This window comes from Nannospalax galili, unplaced genomic scaffold, assembly GCF_000622305.1.
Source record: "Nannospalax galili isolate Female #2095 unplaced genomic scaffold, S.galili_v1.0 scaffold734, whole genome shotgun sequence".
Taxonomy (NCBI): domain Eukaryota; kingdom Metazoa; phylum Chordata; class Mammalia; order Rodentia; family Spalacidae; genus Nannospalax; species Nannospalax galili.
Window position 1 is genome coordinate 512,738 of NW_008337073.1, and position 15,189 is coordinate 527,926.

Sequence of the window (15,189 nt, forward strand, 5' to 3'; positions counted from 1 at the left end):
TCTTCCCAGTGTGACAAGTGTTTATGAATGTGAAGACCAGAGTTCTGTATCAGGTGTCTTCTTTAGAGCTCTTTATTTTGTGAGCTCTTTATTTCTGGAATCTTCCTGTCTCTGCCTCCCAGTGCTGGGTTATAGGCTTTCTCACATGGGTTCTGGAAATAGAACTCAGGTCTTCATGTGTGCACTGACTGAGCATCTCCACTGTCCACCCCTGAAGACTTTTACATCAGTCTTTTAACAACAGAAAAAAGACAAGTAAGGTGCCTGAAATTCAAAACTGTTTTTCAAACAATTCAGGGAATTTTGTTTGTATAAAAAATTTTTAATTCCTATTTTAAACAGTATTCCAAAGCAAAAAAAAAAAAAAACCACACATGTAAATTATAAATACAAAAGTTTTCAAAAACATATAAAAGATACAATACAAAAACCATTTTACATACACAAAGTCCAATGCAATTCTTCACATAAAAAGATATAGCAAGGAAAGTGCTTAACAGTGCTAGTCCACAGACCACAAACAAAGCCTTGGCCAACCCAGCAGCTGTGACAGAGCTGCACGTGTCTCTTCTTCCCACATGTCACCTGTCTTCCCATTTTTTTTTCCAGTTTTTTTTTTTTAAAAAAAAACAAAGGTTAAGACTTTTAAAAATTGATGTTTCTTGTTTTACTTTAATAATCCAGCTACAGATCAGATGAGCCTGAAAACATCTGAAAATCAAATCATGATTTGATTATTATTTGATTGATTTTATTATTCTTAGCAAATTCAAAGCAAGACACACTATTTACAGTTTTGTTTTTTATTTGTTTGGGTTTTTTGCTTTTTTGAGACAGGGTCTCCTTGTAGCCCCAGCTGGCCTGAACTCAATATGTAGACCAGGCTGGCCTCTATCTCACAGAGATCCATCTGCTGCTGCCTCTCAAGTGTTAGGATTAAAGGTGTATGCTACCACACTCAGCAGAAATTTATTTTTGTAAAATTAAGATTTTTCACTTACCACATTTGCTACAATCACACTAAGTTTGTAAACTAGTTCCTCAACCTACCAAAACAAAAATAAACGAAATAAGCCAAAAAACTTCCTTAACAGTATAAAAGAGTTTATTCGGTGTACTTACAGTTCCTGCAAATGCCATACAGGAATATCTAATCTAAAATACATCTAAGGGCTGAGGGTGTAGATCAATGGGAGAGTGCCTGTTTAGCACTGGTGAGGCCCTGGGTTCAATCTTCAGCACCACAAAGAAATACAAAATCAAATACAGGAGTTTACTACCTCTACCCACACCACATCTATTGATATGCACCAGTAATAGAAATGGGCTCATTGCTTATCTACCACTAATACAAATATTTATTAATTCCTGTTGCAAAAACAGTATATTTTCATTTTATTTTTATAAGAAAATGACATCTATTATTAATTTATCTCTATTGGCCTTAATATTTCACAGGAAAATGTTTAAGCTTCAACTTAAGATCTTAAAAGGAGGTTAAAAAAAAAAAAAACTAGTTGGTATTGATAAGTTTTTCCTGCATCAAAAGCCATCTCCTCTCAGCTACATTCGAGTCAGAGCAGGAGGATCACTGGAGCCCAAGAGTTTGAGGCCAGCCTGGGTAACACAATAGAACCTTGTTCCACAGAGAGAGGGAAAGAAAGTCAGGTTGTTAGGAAGGAGAACATTCTCATCTTCAGAGTCTGAGAGATACCTGCACTGCACAGAAAATCATACACAATTCTCTTGAAGTTCACTGAGAGAATAGTACTGACAATACCATTTCGCTGAAAGTAAATGAACTAGAAGAAAAATATGTTTTACTATTTCACATTTTCTAGAAAAGTATTATTTATACTTATTGGCCCCTTACCAATTCTGATTTGTTAATATTTAACTATGGAGCAACTGCTTTTAGGGAAAAAAAAATGAAGATTAAGAAAGCTCAAGCTTAGTCAAACAGTAAGCAAAAAGACTGAGAGAGGGCAGGATGGTGCTCAACTCGGATACTGACAACTAGAGTCCAATTACACACAGGGCTCCCATCAGCCACAGAGAGAAATCTAACACAAAGTTTTTGCTTCATAGAAAGAAACGTTAAAATCCAATACTCACTGAGTTACTTAAAAGAAATGTTCCAGACTGTGCACTCAGACACAATATTAAAACAAATTTCAAGAGTGCAAATAAGCCAACAAGACTGTATCTGGGAGAACCATACCCACGTGGTTACGTAAGTGTGGTCCAGAAAACAGGCCACCGTTTTACCTTGGGGCATAGACGTCATAATGATGGCATCAAAATGAGAATATTCTCATTAATTACGTCAGCCAACTTGAATCATCAAGAGAGAATTTTACCAAAAGTGTAACAAGGTACACACTTACATTTTCATTTGCATATTAGTGACAAATTGTTAATAACAATGATGATTATGGAAAACAAGGTTAAAGATATGGTCATTCGGGAAATGGCTGTTACATCATTCATCTGACCACAAACACTTTTGCAATAAGCGCAATACTGCAATACAATTCACAGCTTTATAAAAAGTTGATACAGAGTTTCGCTTTTTTTTCAATTAAAAATTAAGGAGATGAACTACATTAATAGCCATTTTACTCTAAAATCTGTAAAATATATAAAATACCAAGATTATCTACAGTCACATATGTTTTGAAGTCAGGAGACACATGTATTTTCTTCAGATTTGTTCCCTTTGTGTAGAAGATCTGTGAGGATTCTCCAGTGACGACATTCCACCACTGTTCAGAGAAAAATAAAACTCTCATTAGGCTGGTAATTATAGTGAATGATCATTTGTAGGACCAGCCAGATCCTTTACCCTACCACTTCCCCACTCTTAAACCAAGCAAACAGCAGGAATGATCCTAAGAGGTTTACTGCTGAAGAATGGTCAACCTCTGTTGATTAACCCTGATCATGACCTTAAGGCCAGGAGCACACTCAGTGCTACTGCAAGGCAGTATGTTATGGAGGGGCTAGGCTGAACTCTCCTGTCTGCATGTCTTCTTCATGGAATGGGCAAATGACTGCTTCTCCTCACTAACACGCCCTTTTGCAGTCATAGACTGGTACTCTGACAGATACCCAAACTATTTATGATCCAGACAAGGAACGAGAATGTTTTTTCCTATTGAATTTTCTTTTTCACCAGGAGTAATGCAAGAGGCCCTGCTGTAAGGTTGCTTATGTGATAAGTACTGATTGCCCTCAACTGAAGCAGATGCTCTCACGAAGTCCTTCCTTTTTTTCCCCATCATTGAATTCACTGCTTACAGCAGTATTTTTACCAAATCCACAAAGCTTACCCTTGTATCTCAGAGATAAAATGAGGGCAAAGACAATGCACACAGTCATATTTTAGAAAGGCCCAAGCCTTAGGAACACAGTAAGTGTGCACATCTTTGTGCTCGTGACAGAGCCTGGCATTCTGTCTGGCATTTGTGGCAGTGCTGAATATTTGTCTTCACTCTTAGTACTAGGAACTGGTTAAAGTGCACACCATGGAGTCTGCTAAAGCTTACTGAAGCAGCACACACCCAAGACTGTCCCGAACTGGCACGTCTGTTTTCTAGAATAACAATGTAACCGAAAGTGCAAGGACACGAGTCAGTCCCTGAGAGGAGACTCACTAGTTTTCAGTGGCCAAGGCTTCTCTGAAGCTCATCTCCTAGACCCAACTGCCTCATCTAAAAACAAGGAAGCCAAGCTTCTGAGAACAAGACTCAGATGACAGCGTTGGCGATAGTTGAGGTATAAAAGCCTCTAACTTCAAACCTAGTGTTCTTCCTTCCTTTCCCACCATTAAAACAGATAATTTTTCCTGAAAACACCACACCAGCCACTGGTTTAATATGAACTAAGAAGAAAAGATTTTATAACAGCAGCTAACACAGGATTTTCAGGGCAATGAACCTTCTCAGTGTGGTACTATAATGGTAGATACATGTCATTAAAGATTTATCCAAACTCACAAATGTACAATGCCAAACACGATCCTTCCATGTACTTTAGGTAACAAGGGTATATCAGGGTCTGTCCATCAATTGTAACAAATGTAAATATCTAATGTTGATATTTGGGTATGTGTAGAAGCTAAGGGTATATGGGAAATATCTGTAATAAGGTACACATTATTATTACTAATATTATTATTATTCCTGTTTTAGAGATAAATCAATTGAGACACACGGAGGTAAACAATCTTGTGCAAGGCAAAAAACTAAGGAGTGGCAGAACTAGGCTCTAAACTCAGGCAATCTGTCCCAGACACTCTCCCAACCATGTTACTCTTCTGCCTCTAAGTCATAACGTTTATGACCTTCATTTATGACCATGTGGTCCACATTTTATATCAGGTTTTTCCTTCAGGAGTGTGATTTAATATGAGCTTCTTATCATTCTAGCAGTAGCCTCTCTGTGGTAAGGCCAGTGATATTACTTTTTCATTTATAACGATTTTGAAAAGTAAGAATATTTTAGCTACATCTCATCTATCTAACCCTCAACTTGTACTGCTTGAATTCTAAAGTAAACAGACTCAAAAGACCTAATTTCTTGGCCACACTAGCAGCTGTTTCTCTTACTTCTAATTTGTTCTATGCTTTTGGATGGTTTCATATTAACATGCTGGGTAGATGCAGGCTGGGTTATAGCATAATTTGTTTAATCCTGCTAGTAATCAAACCAGAAGGCAAAGGTAGCCTGATTTTCACTTAAATATAGAGACTATACATACAGGCCATAGTTTCCTCCAGCCTCAAGACTTAACCTTTATAATATAGCAGGAGATCTATTCTACAATTTTATTTCAAGGTTCTCTAAGAACTCTGCAATCTGTTCACTGATGTTTGTAATATCCTAACACCAGGCTCACAATTCTAAGACAACATTCTATGGAACCCAGAGACTCTAGAAGCTTGGTGTCAAAGCTGAGCAGTCAAGTTTTTCTGCAACTAATACAGCTAAAGACTCTCAGTTTCCAACATGAAGACAGCAATGTCTCTCCCCTAAGCACCATCCTCCAAGCTAAGAGTTATATTTATCTCTCATTAAAGGTGTCAAGTGGTTTTAATGGCTCAGGAGTCCATGATGGCTGAATAAAAGTATCCCCCCAAAAGGTATACATTAATGTAACAGTGAGAGATTTGTCCGTCCAGTGCAGGCTGTAAAGGTATCATAATGTGTATCCTTTCATAAAGCTGAAAATTGCCCCTTAACTTCCTTGTTTTATAAGCTAAATATTTATGTTGAGTAAAACAGCAATAATGTGGGATCCATATAATCAAATACTTCATTCAAATGCATCGCAACATCTGTATTGTGTGGGTAATGATATCATCTACACTTGGCTGTTTTCAGTAAGAAACACCAGTCTCATACGGGACTTTTTCAGTTACAAAGCTCGCAGAACACCAAAGCAGTTGTATAATAGTATCATCTTCTAACCCTTTTAAAGTGAACTGTTTTCTAAAGATTCACCAGAAGGTAGACTTGTCTACTCCTCTCCTTTCTGCCTCAACCTCCCCTGTGCAAACGTGTCCCAGGCCCCTCCAACACTTTAAGGACCATATTTTCCACTTGATTCTTCTATAGATTATTAGCTGGTACTGGGTAGGAACCACCATTGGATACTGTGCACAGCACACAGTCGGCCTTGAACACAGTCGGCATTGAACGCAGTCTTACTGGATGAATAAACTGACAGAAGCACCAATAAATGACCTGAAGAGCCACAACTTGCTCAAGCCTTGGCCACAATAGTCACAGGTAAGTTCATAGAAGCCAACATGCTGAAGCAACCAAAGAGGAAGAAGAAGGAAAGTCACAATTCTATGAAAACCAGTTCTGATCATCTATAACCCAAGGATAGTAACTTTTAGGCATCTCAAAACTGACTAGTAAGTTAAGGGAGGTAAAAACCATTCATAAAATAATATAAATAATGCTACTATTGGTGAAGAAAGGAAATTTCACAAATAACATTTTTCAAATAATTTCAACTGAAATACTTAATGAGTGACATGGGAAAATGAGGTTGAACACTATACTTGCTAGTCATTCTGGTAATCTAGATTTGTATAGGGGTGGCGTGAGTTCTCATATGCCTACCACTGTCGCCAAAGCCTCAAAGAGCCCTAAGGAAAGTGGCCTTGCAGTGATGAGTCAGCCTCGTCACTGCAAAGTGGGATAACAGAAACTGCCTTTTATCTGCTGAGTTATAGGAAACCCAACCGAAAAATAGAAATGAAAACCACGTGGACATGACACAGACTATTCTTTCTTTCACAGTCTTTACTCTTACCTTAAGGTATCCTCCAGCAGAGACAAGCATTTTACTATCTGGAGAAAAGCAGAGGTCAGTCACCCAGCCTCCATGGGTAGCAGCTCCTTCTTCTATTGAGGTCGGAGCCCACAAATGAAGAAGCTCACCATTTGAGACACTCCATATCTATATAAACATGAGATATAATTCATTAACAGGTTTACCCAGGAGGTTTTTGAGTTTCACAATATACATCTGTGATGTATCTGGCAATCTTTCTTTAAAAGCAAAAGGAGCAGAGTACTTGATCAGACTGTTAACAATTCCCACTGAGTAAAAGAGAAAAGCCAGGCATGGCAGTGCCCCACTAACTCCAGCTGTTTGGATGGCTGAAGCAGAATTGTGAGTTCAAAGGTCATAATGAGGCCATGTATCAAAAATTTTATCACTGAAATTCCAGACATTTATGTGACTAAGCAGAAAGGTTGATTCCTTAAGTCTTCAAATCGGAGGAATTGTCCTGGAAAGCCTGATAACATCTATACTCCTGGAAAGTCCACATACTCCTATTTCTCTGGATTATATACCTACTCCCTGAGTTGTAATGCCTTTGTTTAAAAGCAAACAAAAACAACCCCATCACTGGAAATTAAAATCCTCTTCAAAAACTACTGGTAAGTAAACCAGCTATCCCAGTGCCCATGTTTTTGACTCATCTGTCCAATTCTTCTACAGCACCAAGCAGCTTTTCCACGATCTCTCATCTTTCTGCACCCAATGCTTTCAATGTTGCACTTTATGTCCACAGACACAAGAAGAACAGCATCCTGTACATCTCAGAAAAATTGTTCTCGAAATAAAACTGGTATGGGTTACATGAACATCTTAAGAGCTGCAGCATGATAAAAACTGGCCTCTGTGTAGACTCTACTTCTTCAACACCTAGTCTATGATTGTACAACTTCATTAACAAAGACAGATAGTCCAAACAAGATGGCAACAAACCCCACCATAAATGTGGACTAATGCATAGGGTGTTAAAAAAGACCTCTACATTGAGTAACAAGAACAGCACACTTTGTAATTCATTTATAACCCAATGATTTACGAAATTATTTTCCTCAAATTCTACCACTAAAACCCACCTTTGGTTCAAAACTTAACATGAATCAGGCTGGAGAGATGGCTCAGAAGTTAACAGTACTGCTCTTCCAGAGGACCCAAGTTCAGTTACCAGCACCCATGTTAGGTTCAGAATTACCTATAACTTCAGCTCCAAGGATATCTGATGCATCTAGCATCTCACCTACACTCATATGCACATACCCACACATAGACACATATATACATATACTTTATTTATTTTTAAAGAATATTTTATTTAGGGGCTGCAGAGATGGCTCAGCAGGTAAGAACACTGACTGTTCTTGCAGAAGACCCGAGTTTGACCCACACGGCAGCTAACAACTGTCTGTAACTCCAGTTCCAGGGGATCCCACAGCCTCTTCTGTCCTCCCTGGGCATTGCACGACACAGGTGTACTTACCTACATGCATGCATAACACTCATACACATAAAATAAAAAATAATGAATTAAAAAAAAAAGAATATTTTATTATTATAGCCAGGCATGGTGGCACACACCTTTAATCCCAGCATTCGGGAGACAGAGGAGGTGGATCTCTGTGAGTTTGAGGCCAGCCTGGTCTAAACAGCAAATTCCAGGCTAAAGCCACAGGGAGACCCTGTCTCAAAAAGACCAAATTTATTATACATATATATATATATTTTTTTTTTTTTATGTACATGAGTAAATTGCCTGCATGTAAGTGCACCCATGTCATACAATGCCTAGAGAGGTCAGAAGGGGGTGTGGGATCCCCTGGAACTAGAGTTAGGACAGTTGTTATCTGCCATATGGGTGCTGGGAATCAAACCCAGTCCTCTGTAAGAGCAGTCAGTGCTCTTAACTGCTGAGCCAACTCTCTAGTCTCTATACACATACTTTAAAATAATAAAAATAAACATTTTTTAAAAATTAAGATGAATCATTCTCAAACAGCAGAGAACCAACTGCAAATAACTACAGCATTTACCTGCTCACATATGTAGAAAATGTCTAACTCTAAAATAAATTATTTCCTGAGGTAAAGGTGGCTATGAATACATTGTGCACAAGAAATATAACAATACCCCAGGGCCTATGAGTCTTATCTCATCAAAAAAGGTCTTCAATGTTAAGCTGGATGTAGTGGCACACATCCATAATTCCAGGACTTTAGACACTAATACAGAAGAATATGGAACTGGAGGCCAGGCAAGGTTGCATAGTGAGTCCAGGTCAGCCTAAGCTACACAGCAAGACTCTCTCTCTCTCAAAAACAAACAACTCCATGTGGTGAAGAATGCCAGCCCAAGCTGATTAATTCATTCAGAACAAACCTACCCTGATCTCCCCATTGTCATCTCCAGTTGCCAGCAGGGTGCCGTCCAGAGAGAAGGCAGAGCAGCGCACACAACCACTGTGGCCCTTCAACTCATGAAGAGGGTAAAGGAGTTCAAAACTCCAAATCTGGAAGGCAATGAAGATTAAGAATAGTGAATATACACTTAAGTAAACATCTACAAAGCATGCCCTGAATGCTCTGCAGCCATGAAGTCAATCATATATTAAAACACTTGGCGGTGCACCAACTTGCAACCTTGTTGATTGTTTGGAACTTCCCTTTAGTTTTTCAAATTAAATGTAGCTCAAGGACCAAAGCCACAGCTTTCTTGTTTTTATATTAATACTCAGAAGAAGGAACACAGAATCAGTCAAGAACAATCTAGAGAGTGAGGCAGATCAGAGTTATGAGTCTACTCTTTACCAGTTTCCTATGACCTAGGACAACTGATAACTTCTCTAGCTGATACCTACAGTGTGACAATTACATGAGATTACAGGCAGTCAAAGGTCTAGCAAAGGACCTAACACATGGTCAGTGCTCTTGAAAGACTTGTCACTATACTCTCCTACAATCTTGGTGGCCAAATGCCTTTTCCTTCCAATATTCTCTCTGTGGTTCTGTTACCAGCATTGAACAAGGACTGACTGAAAACTACCATGTTCCAGGCACTAAAAACTAAGAACTTGTGGATAAAGATAAACTAGACATAGACCCTTTCCTTGAAGTTTATAGTTTAATCAGGAAGGCAGACTCAGTAATAGTTTGTTAACAGTTGAAATGCTCCAACAAACACAAATAAAATGTAATGGAAACTATGGTGGTAGAGCAGCTAACCCTGCCCGAAAACACTTCACTGAAGCAAACACGAAATGTAGTTCTAGAAGATGTGTCATAACACTCAAGGTTGAAAGAAGCAAAGGCTGTGTCAAACCAGAGTTAACAGCATGCATAAAAAGACAGAGGGACAAAGTGGCAGGCACAGAAGGCACAACAGACCAGAAAAAGGCAGTGATGGGCTTAGGAGTTTGCCTACAAAACATAACATGATAGGTGCTTCACCAGAGGACTTGAGTGACTGAAGGGGAAATAACACACAGGAGACACAGACACAAAGCTGTCTACCAGTGAATAGGGAGGAAAGCATGGTCTTTGGGGACAAGGAAGTGCAGAGAGATCTAAAAGGCACCAGCAGTACACAAAAGCACCAAAACCAGGATATATTTCCTGATAAATCTCAATATTTATAGTTTGGAAAGAAAGGATGATAATGATGTCGTTAACAAAGAAGGAAGAAAAAAGAAGAGAATGTAAAACTGAGACTCCCCGGGCTAGCAGCATGATTCAGAGCTCTCTGAAAGTCTCAACTTGCACCAATGGAATAAAATCTTACTAATTAAACTTACATCCTTTTCATTTATTTTATATATAATATGCAGCGGATATTTCATTTGATTAGATACAAATACAAAAGTGATTCATAAGGGAGAATCACAAATCTTTGATGTTATTCATGTAATCTATCTAACAATAACTAAACGCTAGTGGGCATTCTCCAAAAGTTTGGGACCAGGACAAGATTCTCTAGCTTTAGTTTATATATATGTAAAATACAGACAATGACACTTATGATGAAATTATAGAGTGGAATTCCTAGTGCTACCTGTCCTAAAATATGAGCCAGGATCTGGAGAGATGGCTCAGGTACAAACACGAGCCATGCAAGCCTGACAACCTGAGTGGAACCCAAGATGCAGTGGCCTGTATCTGTAATTCCAGCATTCCTATGGTGAGATGGGAGATGAGACAAGAGAACCACCTGTAGCCTCACAGGCCACCTAGAGTCTGGAGTAAGCAGACAGCAGAAGCAGCAGCAACACCGAGACTCTGCTGCAACAAGGTAGGAAAGAACTAACTCCTGAAAGGTGTCATCTACTTTACATACACACACACACACACAGTGGCTCATGTGTACCCACATTCACTCACTCTTCTCTCTTTCATATACACTCAAAATGATAAAGAAAATTAAAAACATATATATGATAGGTGTGTGGACAGAAAGTTACTATCCTGCTTTATACATTACTTGGATTCATATCAATAGTAAAAGTTTTAAACACAGGGGCTGGAGAGATGGCTGCTCTTGCAGAGAACCCAGGTCCAGTTCACAGCACCCACATGACAGTTAACAACTATCAGTAACTCCAATTCCTGGGATCGGATGCTCTCTTCTGACCTCCACAGGCAATACACACATGTGGTAGATTTACATATATGCAGGCAAACACTCATCACATAAAATAAGAATAATTTTTTTTAAAAAGTGTTAAACATGGGCACTTTAAGTGACTGACCTACCTTGGCAGTCTTATCAGCAGAGGTAGATGAAAACTTGGTGCCATCAGAAGAAATGTCACAAGAAAGTACTGTACCTTGATGACAAACAAAGTCTTTTTCTATCCTTCCAGTAACAATATTCCATATCTTAAGGGAGAAAAAAAAACAGTAGGTAATACTTTAAAGAACATTTTGGCCAGGCATGGTGGCACACACCTGTAATCACATCATGTGAGAAGCAGAGACGGGAGGATCACAGCTCAGGACTAGCCTGGACTACACAGTACAAAAGTGTCTCAAAAAAAACAAGAGCTGAGGGCTCAATAGCAGAGTGCAACCATGTGCAAAATCCTGGCTTTGATTCCTAGCACCACAAATAAGGGCAGGGGTAAGGAAGGGAAGAAAGAAGGACATTAAGAGCATGATCAGCTAGAAAACAGCCACAAAACAAGTTTTAGAACACTAGCTGTTCTGATCGCTTAAGTATCCTTTTGTATAAACGCTTACAAACATAAAACAGATGTAGGTGACTGCAGTGAACACAAAGCATTCTGTTCTGTAATATTCATGTGCTTTTAGCTGGCACAGTAGAGCAATATGAGAATGTTTTCTTTAAAAAAAAAATCTGAGGCCAGATGTGGTGGTACACACCTTAAGTCCAGGACTCAGGAGGCAGAGGCAGACAGAGCTCTGTGAGTTCAGGGCCAGCCTGGTATATATAGCAAATTCCAGGCCAGCAAGGGCTGCATAGTGAGAGACCCTGACTCCAAAATAAATAGTTTAAAATTTTTAAAATCTGGGATTCAAATTACCTTCACTGTTCCATCAAATGACCAAGAAAGCAATCTTAAATTTTTTAGGAGCCTGAAGTGCTTCACTGTTTCCTGATGGGCTTTCAGAAGGACATATTCCTCTGACTGCCAAGTCCATACCTGAATATCAAAGAAATAAATCTATTATAAACCTCCTTCAATAATATCCCCCTGGAAGGGGGTTGTGTATTCTGTTGTCTAAAGTCTTTTATCCTCATAGCATTTCAAAGAGAGAAGTAGTAACAAAGAATATTCTGTCTACATTTTACAAAGAGAGAAGGCTGGGGTTAATTAGCTTGATGAAGGGCAAAATAAAACACCTTTCCTCCTAAATAAAATTTGTTCCCTTCAGTTGCTTAGAGAATAGTTAATTAAACCAGAAGATAGAAAAAAATTTACAATATGCCAGTGAACTCACCATCTAATTAAATTTTCCAGAGAAAATTATCCCAATTACATATTTGCAGATTTGCAAGCCTTGCTGGGCAAGTCTGCAGATTCTGGCTCCACTGAAGCTGGCCCTACTGCCCAAGGTCAGCCAGAGAAACTTGAAAACAGATCATGGAACTGTTTAAGCTTCAAAAGCCTTAGCTATCTGCTAATGCAATTCTCAGAAAAAAAAAAGCAATAGGGCATTATTTTTCACATGGAGCTTCAGAAAGAGGGTCCTCAGACACAAGAGAAGAAAGAATTGAAGTAGTGCCAGCAACTGGCACAAAATAAACACACAAGAACATCTGAGGCACAGCAGTGAGCAGAAATGTCTATGTCATGTCTATATACAGAGCATTCTTTACTAAATCAAAGCAACTGCATTTAGAGGCATTTTAAATTCTTGATTTCAAATTAATTTATTAAACATGTTTGTTTAGGGGCTGGAGAGATGGCTCAGCAGTTAAGAGCACTGATTGCTCTTGCAGAGGACCCAGGTTCGATTCCCAGCACCCACATGGCGGCTATGAACCACCCTTAACTCCAGTTCCAGGGGAATCTGAATCCCTCTTCTGACCTCCGCAACATTGCATGGCATGGGTACACTCACATACATGCAGGCAATACACTCATACACATAAAATAAAAATAATAAATAAAATATTTTTTAAATGTTTATTTAGCACCTACATGAATATGTTCATCAAACAAGGCTCTATCGTGAAGAAACCCAAGCAATGAGACATTTAAAAAATCCTACACAAAGATAGTAATTACAGAAATAAAAATACTGTGAAACTCAAAATTGGTAGTTCTTTAGAGAGGATTTGGTAGAGAGAATACTCAAAATAAGTGAGAGGAATGGACTATAATTAAGAGTCACAAACAGGTCTGTTTCTGTTTTTTTTGTTTGTTTGTTTGTTTGTTTGGGTCTTTTTGAGAGAGGGTCTCCCTGTAGTCCCAGCTGTCCTGGAACTGACTATGTAGACCAGGCTGGCCTTGAACTAATAGTGATCCACCTGCCCCTGCCTCCCAAGTGCTGGAATCAAAGGCACGCGCCACCACACCTGGCCCACAAACAGGACTTTTCACACACAGAGAATGAATCCTGGAACACTAGAGCAGAAAAAGTTTGGAAAGGTACTGAAGGAAACAGCCTTGAGAGTCCAGGGAAGGTGTAGGTAATCGGACAGGCTTCAAAAAACTAAAATGACCTTAAATCAACATCACGATAGGTATGCACATAATCAGCATTATGGTTCTAGTTCAAGTGAAGGTCGAACATTAAAGATAACTTTAAGCCTATGTAATTTCGTTTATAGTTTTGCCTATCTCATTCTCCTTTCTTTGCTCCTTTCTCTACTACATTCAGCAGCTGGCCTCCCCACCAAGCCTTGGCTCTCAAATCTTCTACCTTAGGGCATCTGTTCACAGAAGCAGGATTACCAGGAATGGTGTATGCTGTATGCCAGCAAGATGACTTTAGAGGAGGAACTGGAAGTGAGAGCTTTCTAATGAGCATGGATGGATTCAAAATTCCAGTATTTTAAGAATTCATGCTGGGGGCTGTGGTATAGTCAAGGGAACACAGGCTTTCCTGGCTCCCCAAATCATACCAAAAAGTAAAGGCACCCTGTATAATGAAGCATATCATACCCTAAACCATTTCCACTAGGAATGCCCTGGCTCCTTCCTTCCCTTTTCTGGGCTTTACTGTACAGATGATCAGTGACTACTAACAGCTCCTCCTTCTCAACAGTCTTGGCTGTGCCTGATTCAAAGCCCATTCCTAACTGATGCTCTTCCTGCTGAACTCTACCTGAGGAAGTCAGAGCACCTTCCTGAGCAGATATTACAGAGAACCTAGCAATCATTTCCATAGAAGCCTTTTGACAAGGCACTGATGACAGTGGAGCTTTGTTGTTGTTCTAATTCAAATCTAACATATTGTTCATTGAATCCACCTTGATGCATAGATAAACTAGACTAGCATTTACCAAATGCACTGAAGTTGAACTTGGGAATATCTACCATTAGCAATAATCTTTTGTGAGTATGTATACTGTAGAATGTTTTCAGCTATATCAAATTTTTAAATGTTGGCTGGGCATAAGTAGCACATGTCTATAATCCCAGCACTGGAAAGGGTGAAACAGAAGGATCACAAGTTTGAAGCCAGTCCAGGCTACAATGTGAGACTCCAACTGAAACATACACACAAAAATAATAAAGTAAATAAATAAGTAAATAAATAAATTTCTTATACCTATAAGGACCAAGAAATTTCTATGCATCAAGCAAATGTGGCTAACACTTGAGCTTTATTTACTTCAAAGTAGAGGATCAAAAGCTACCAAAGCTGACCTCAGTTCTCACCAGGCTAAGCAGGTGAGCTGATCCTCCTAATTCTAGCAGTAACTTCAGCTTGTCAAGAATTCTCTAAACTCTATGTTTCAGGCTGGGGATATAAAGATTATTAAAACAAAACTTCACTTAGTCATTTGCTAAATCTTAAAAAACTAAAGAGAGTTTGAGAAACGGCTCAGTGGTTAAGAGCACTGGCTGTTCTTGCAGAGGACCCAGGTTCAGTTCCCAGCACCCACATGGCAGCTAACAACTGTCCCTAACTACAGTTCCAGGGGCTCTTACATACTCTTCTGACCTCCGTGGGCACTGCATGACACGGGTGCACTTACATATATTCAGGCAATACACTCATACACTTAAAATAAAAATACATAAAATATTTAAAAACTAAAACAAAGCTGAGTGTGGAAGCACACATCTGTAATCCCTGAACCGGGGCAGAGGAGGCAGGAGGAACAGAAGTTCAAAGTCAGTCTTGGCTACATGAGACCCTGTCTCAAAA

General features: G+C 39.1%; 1 protein-coding gene across 4 annotated transcripts in view; it reads right to left on the reverse strand.

Annotated features, from left to right (window-relative positions):
* Nucleotides 1-366: 366 nt before the first annotated feature.
* The window catches only part of Apaf1 (apoptotic peptidase activating factor 1), an 84,724-nt gene continuing 69,901 nt past the window's right edge, over nt 367-15,189 (reverse strand). For 2 of the 4 annotated variants that reach the window (XM_008832051.3, XM_029563079.1), the window contains exons 23-27: nt 11,889-12,008; nt 11,098-11,223; nt 8,736-8,861; nt 6,329-6,475; nt 367-2,765 (exon numbers count right to left, since the gene is read on the reverse strand). In XM_008832051.3, coding sequence (XP_008830273.1) covers nt 2,619-2,765; nt 6,329-6,475; nt 8,736-8,861; nt 11,098-11,223; nt 11,889-12,008 — 666 coding nt within the window. In that variant the 3' untranslated portion in view covers nt 367-2,618. The remainder of the gene's footprint in view (nt 2,766-6,328; nt 6,476-8,735; nt 8,862-11,097; nt 11,224-11,888; nt 12,009-15,189) is intronic. The other 2 variants (XM_029563080.1, XM_029563081.1) reach the window with 2 other exon arrangements.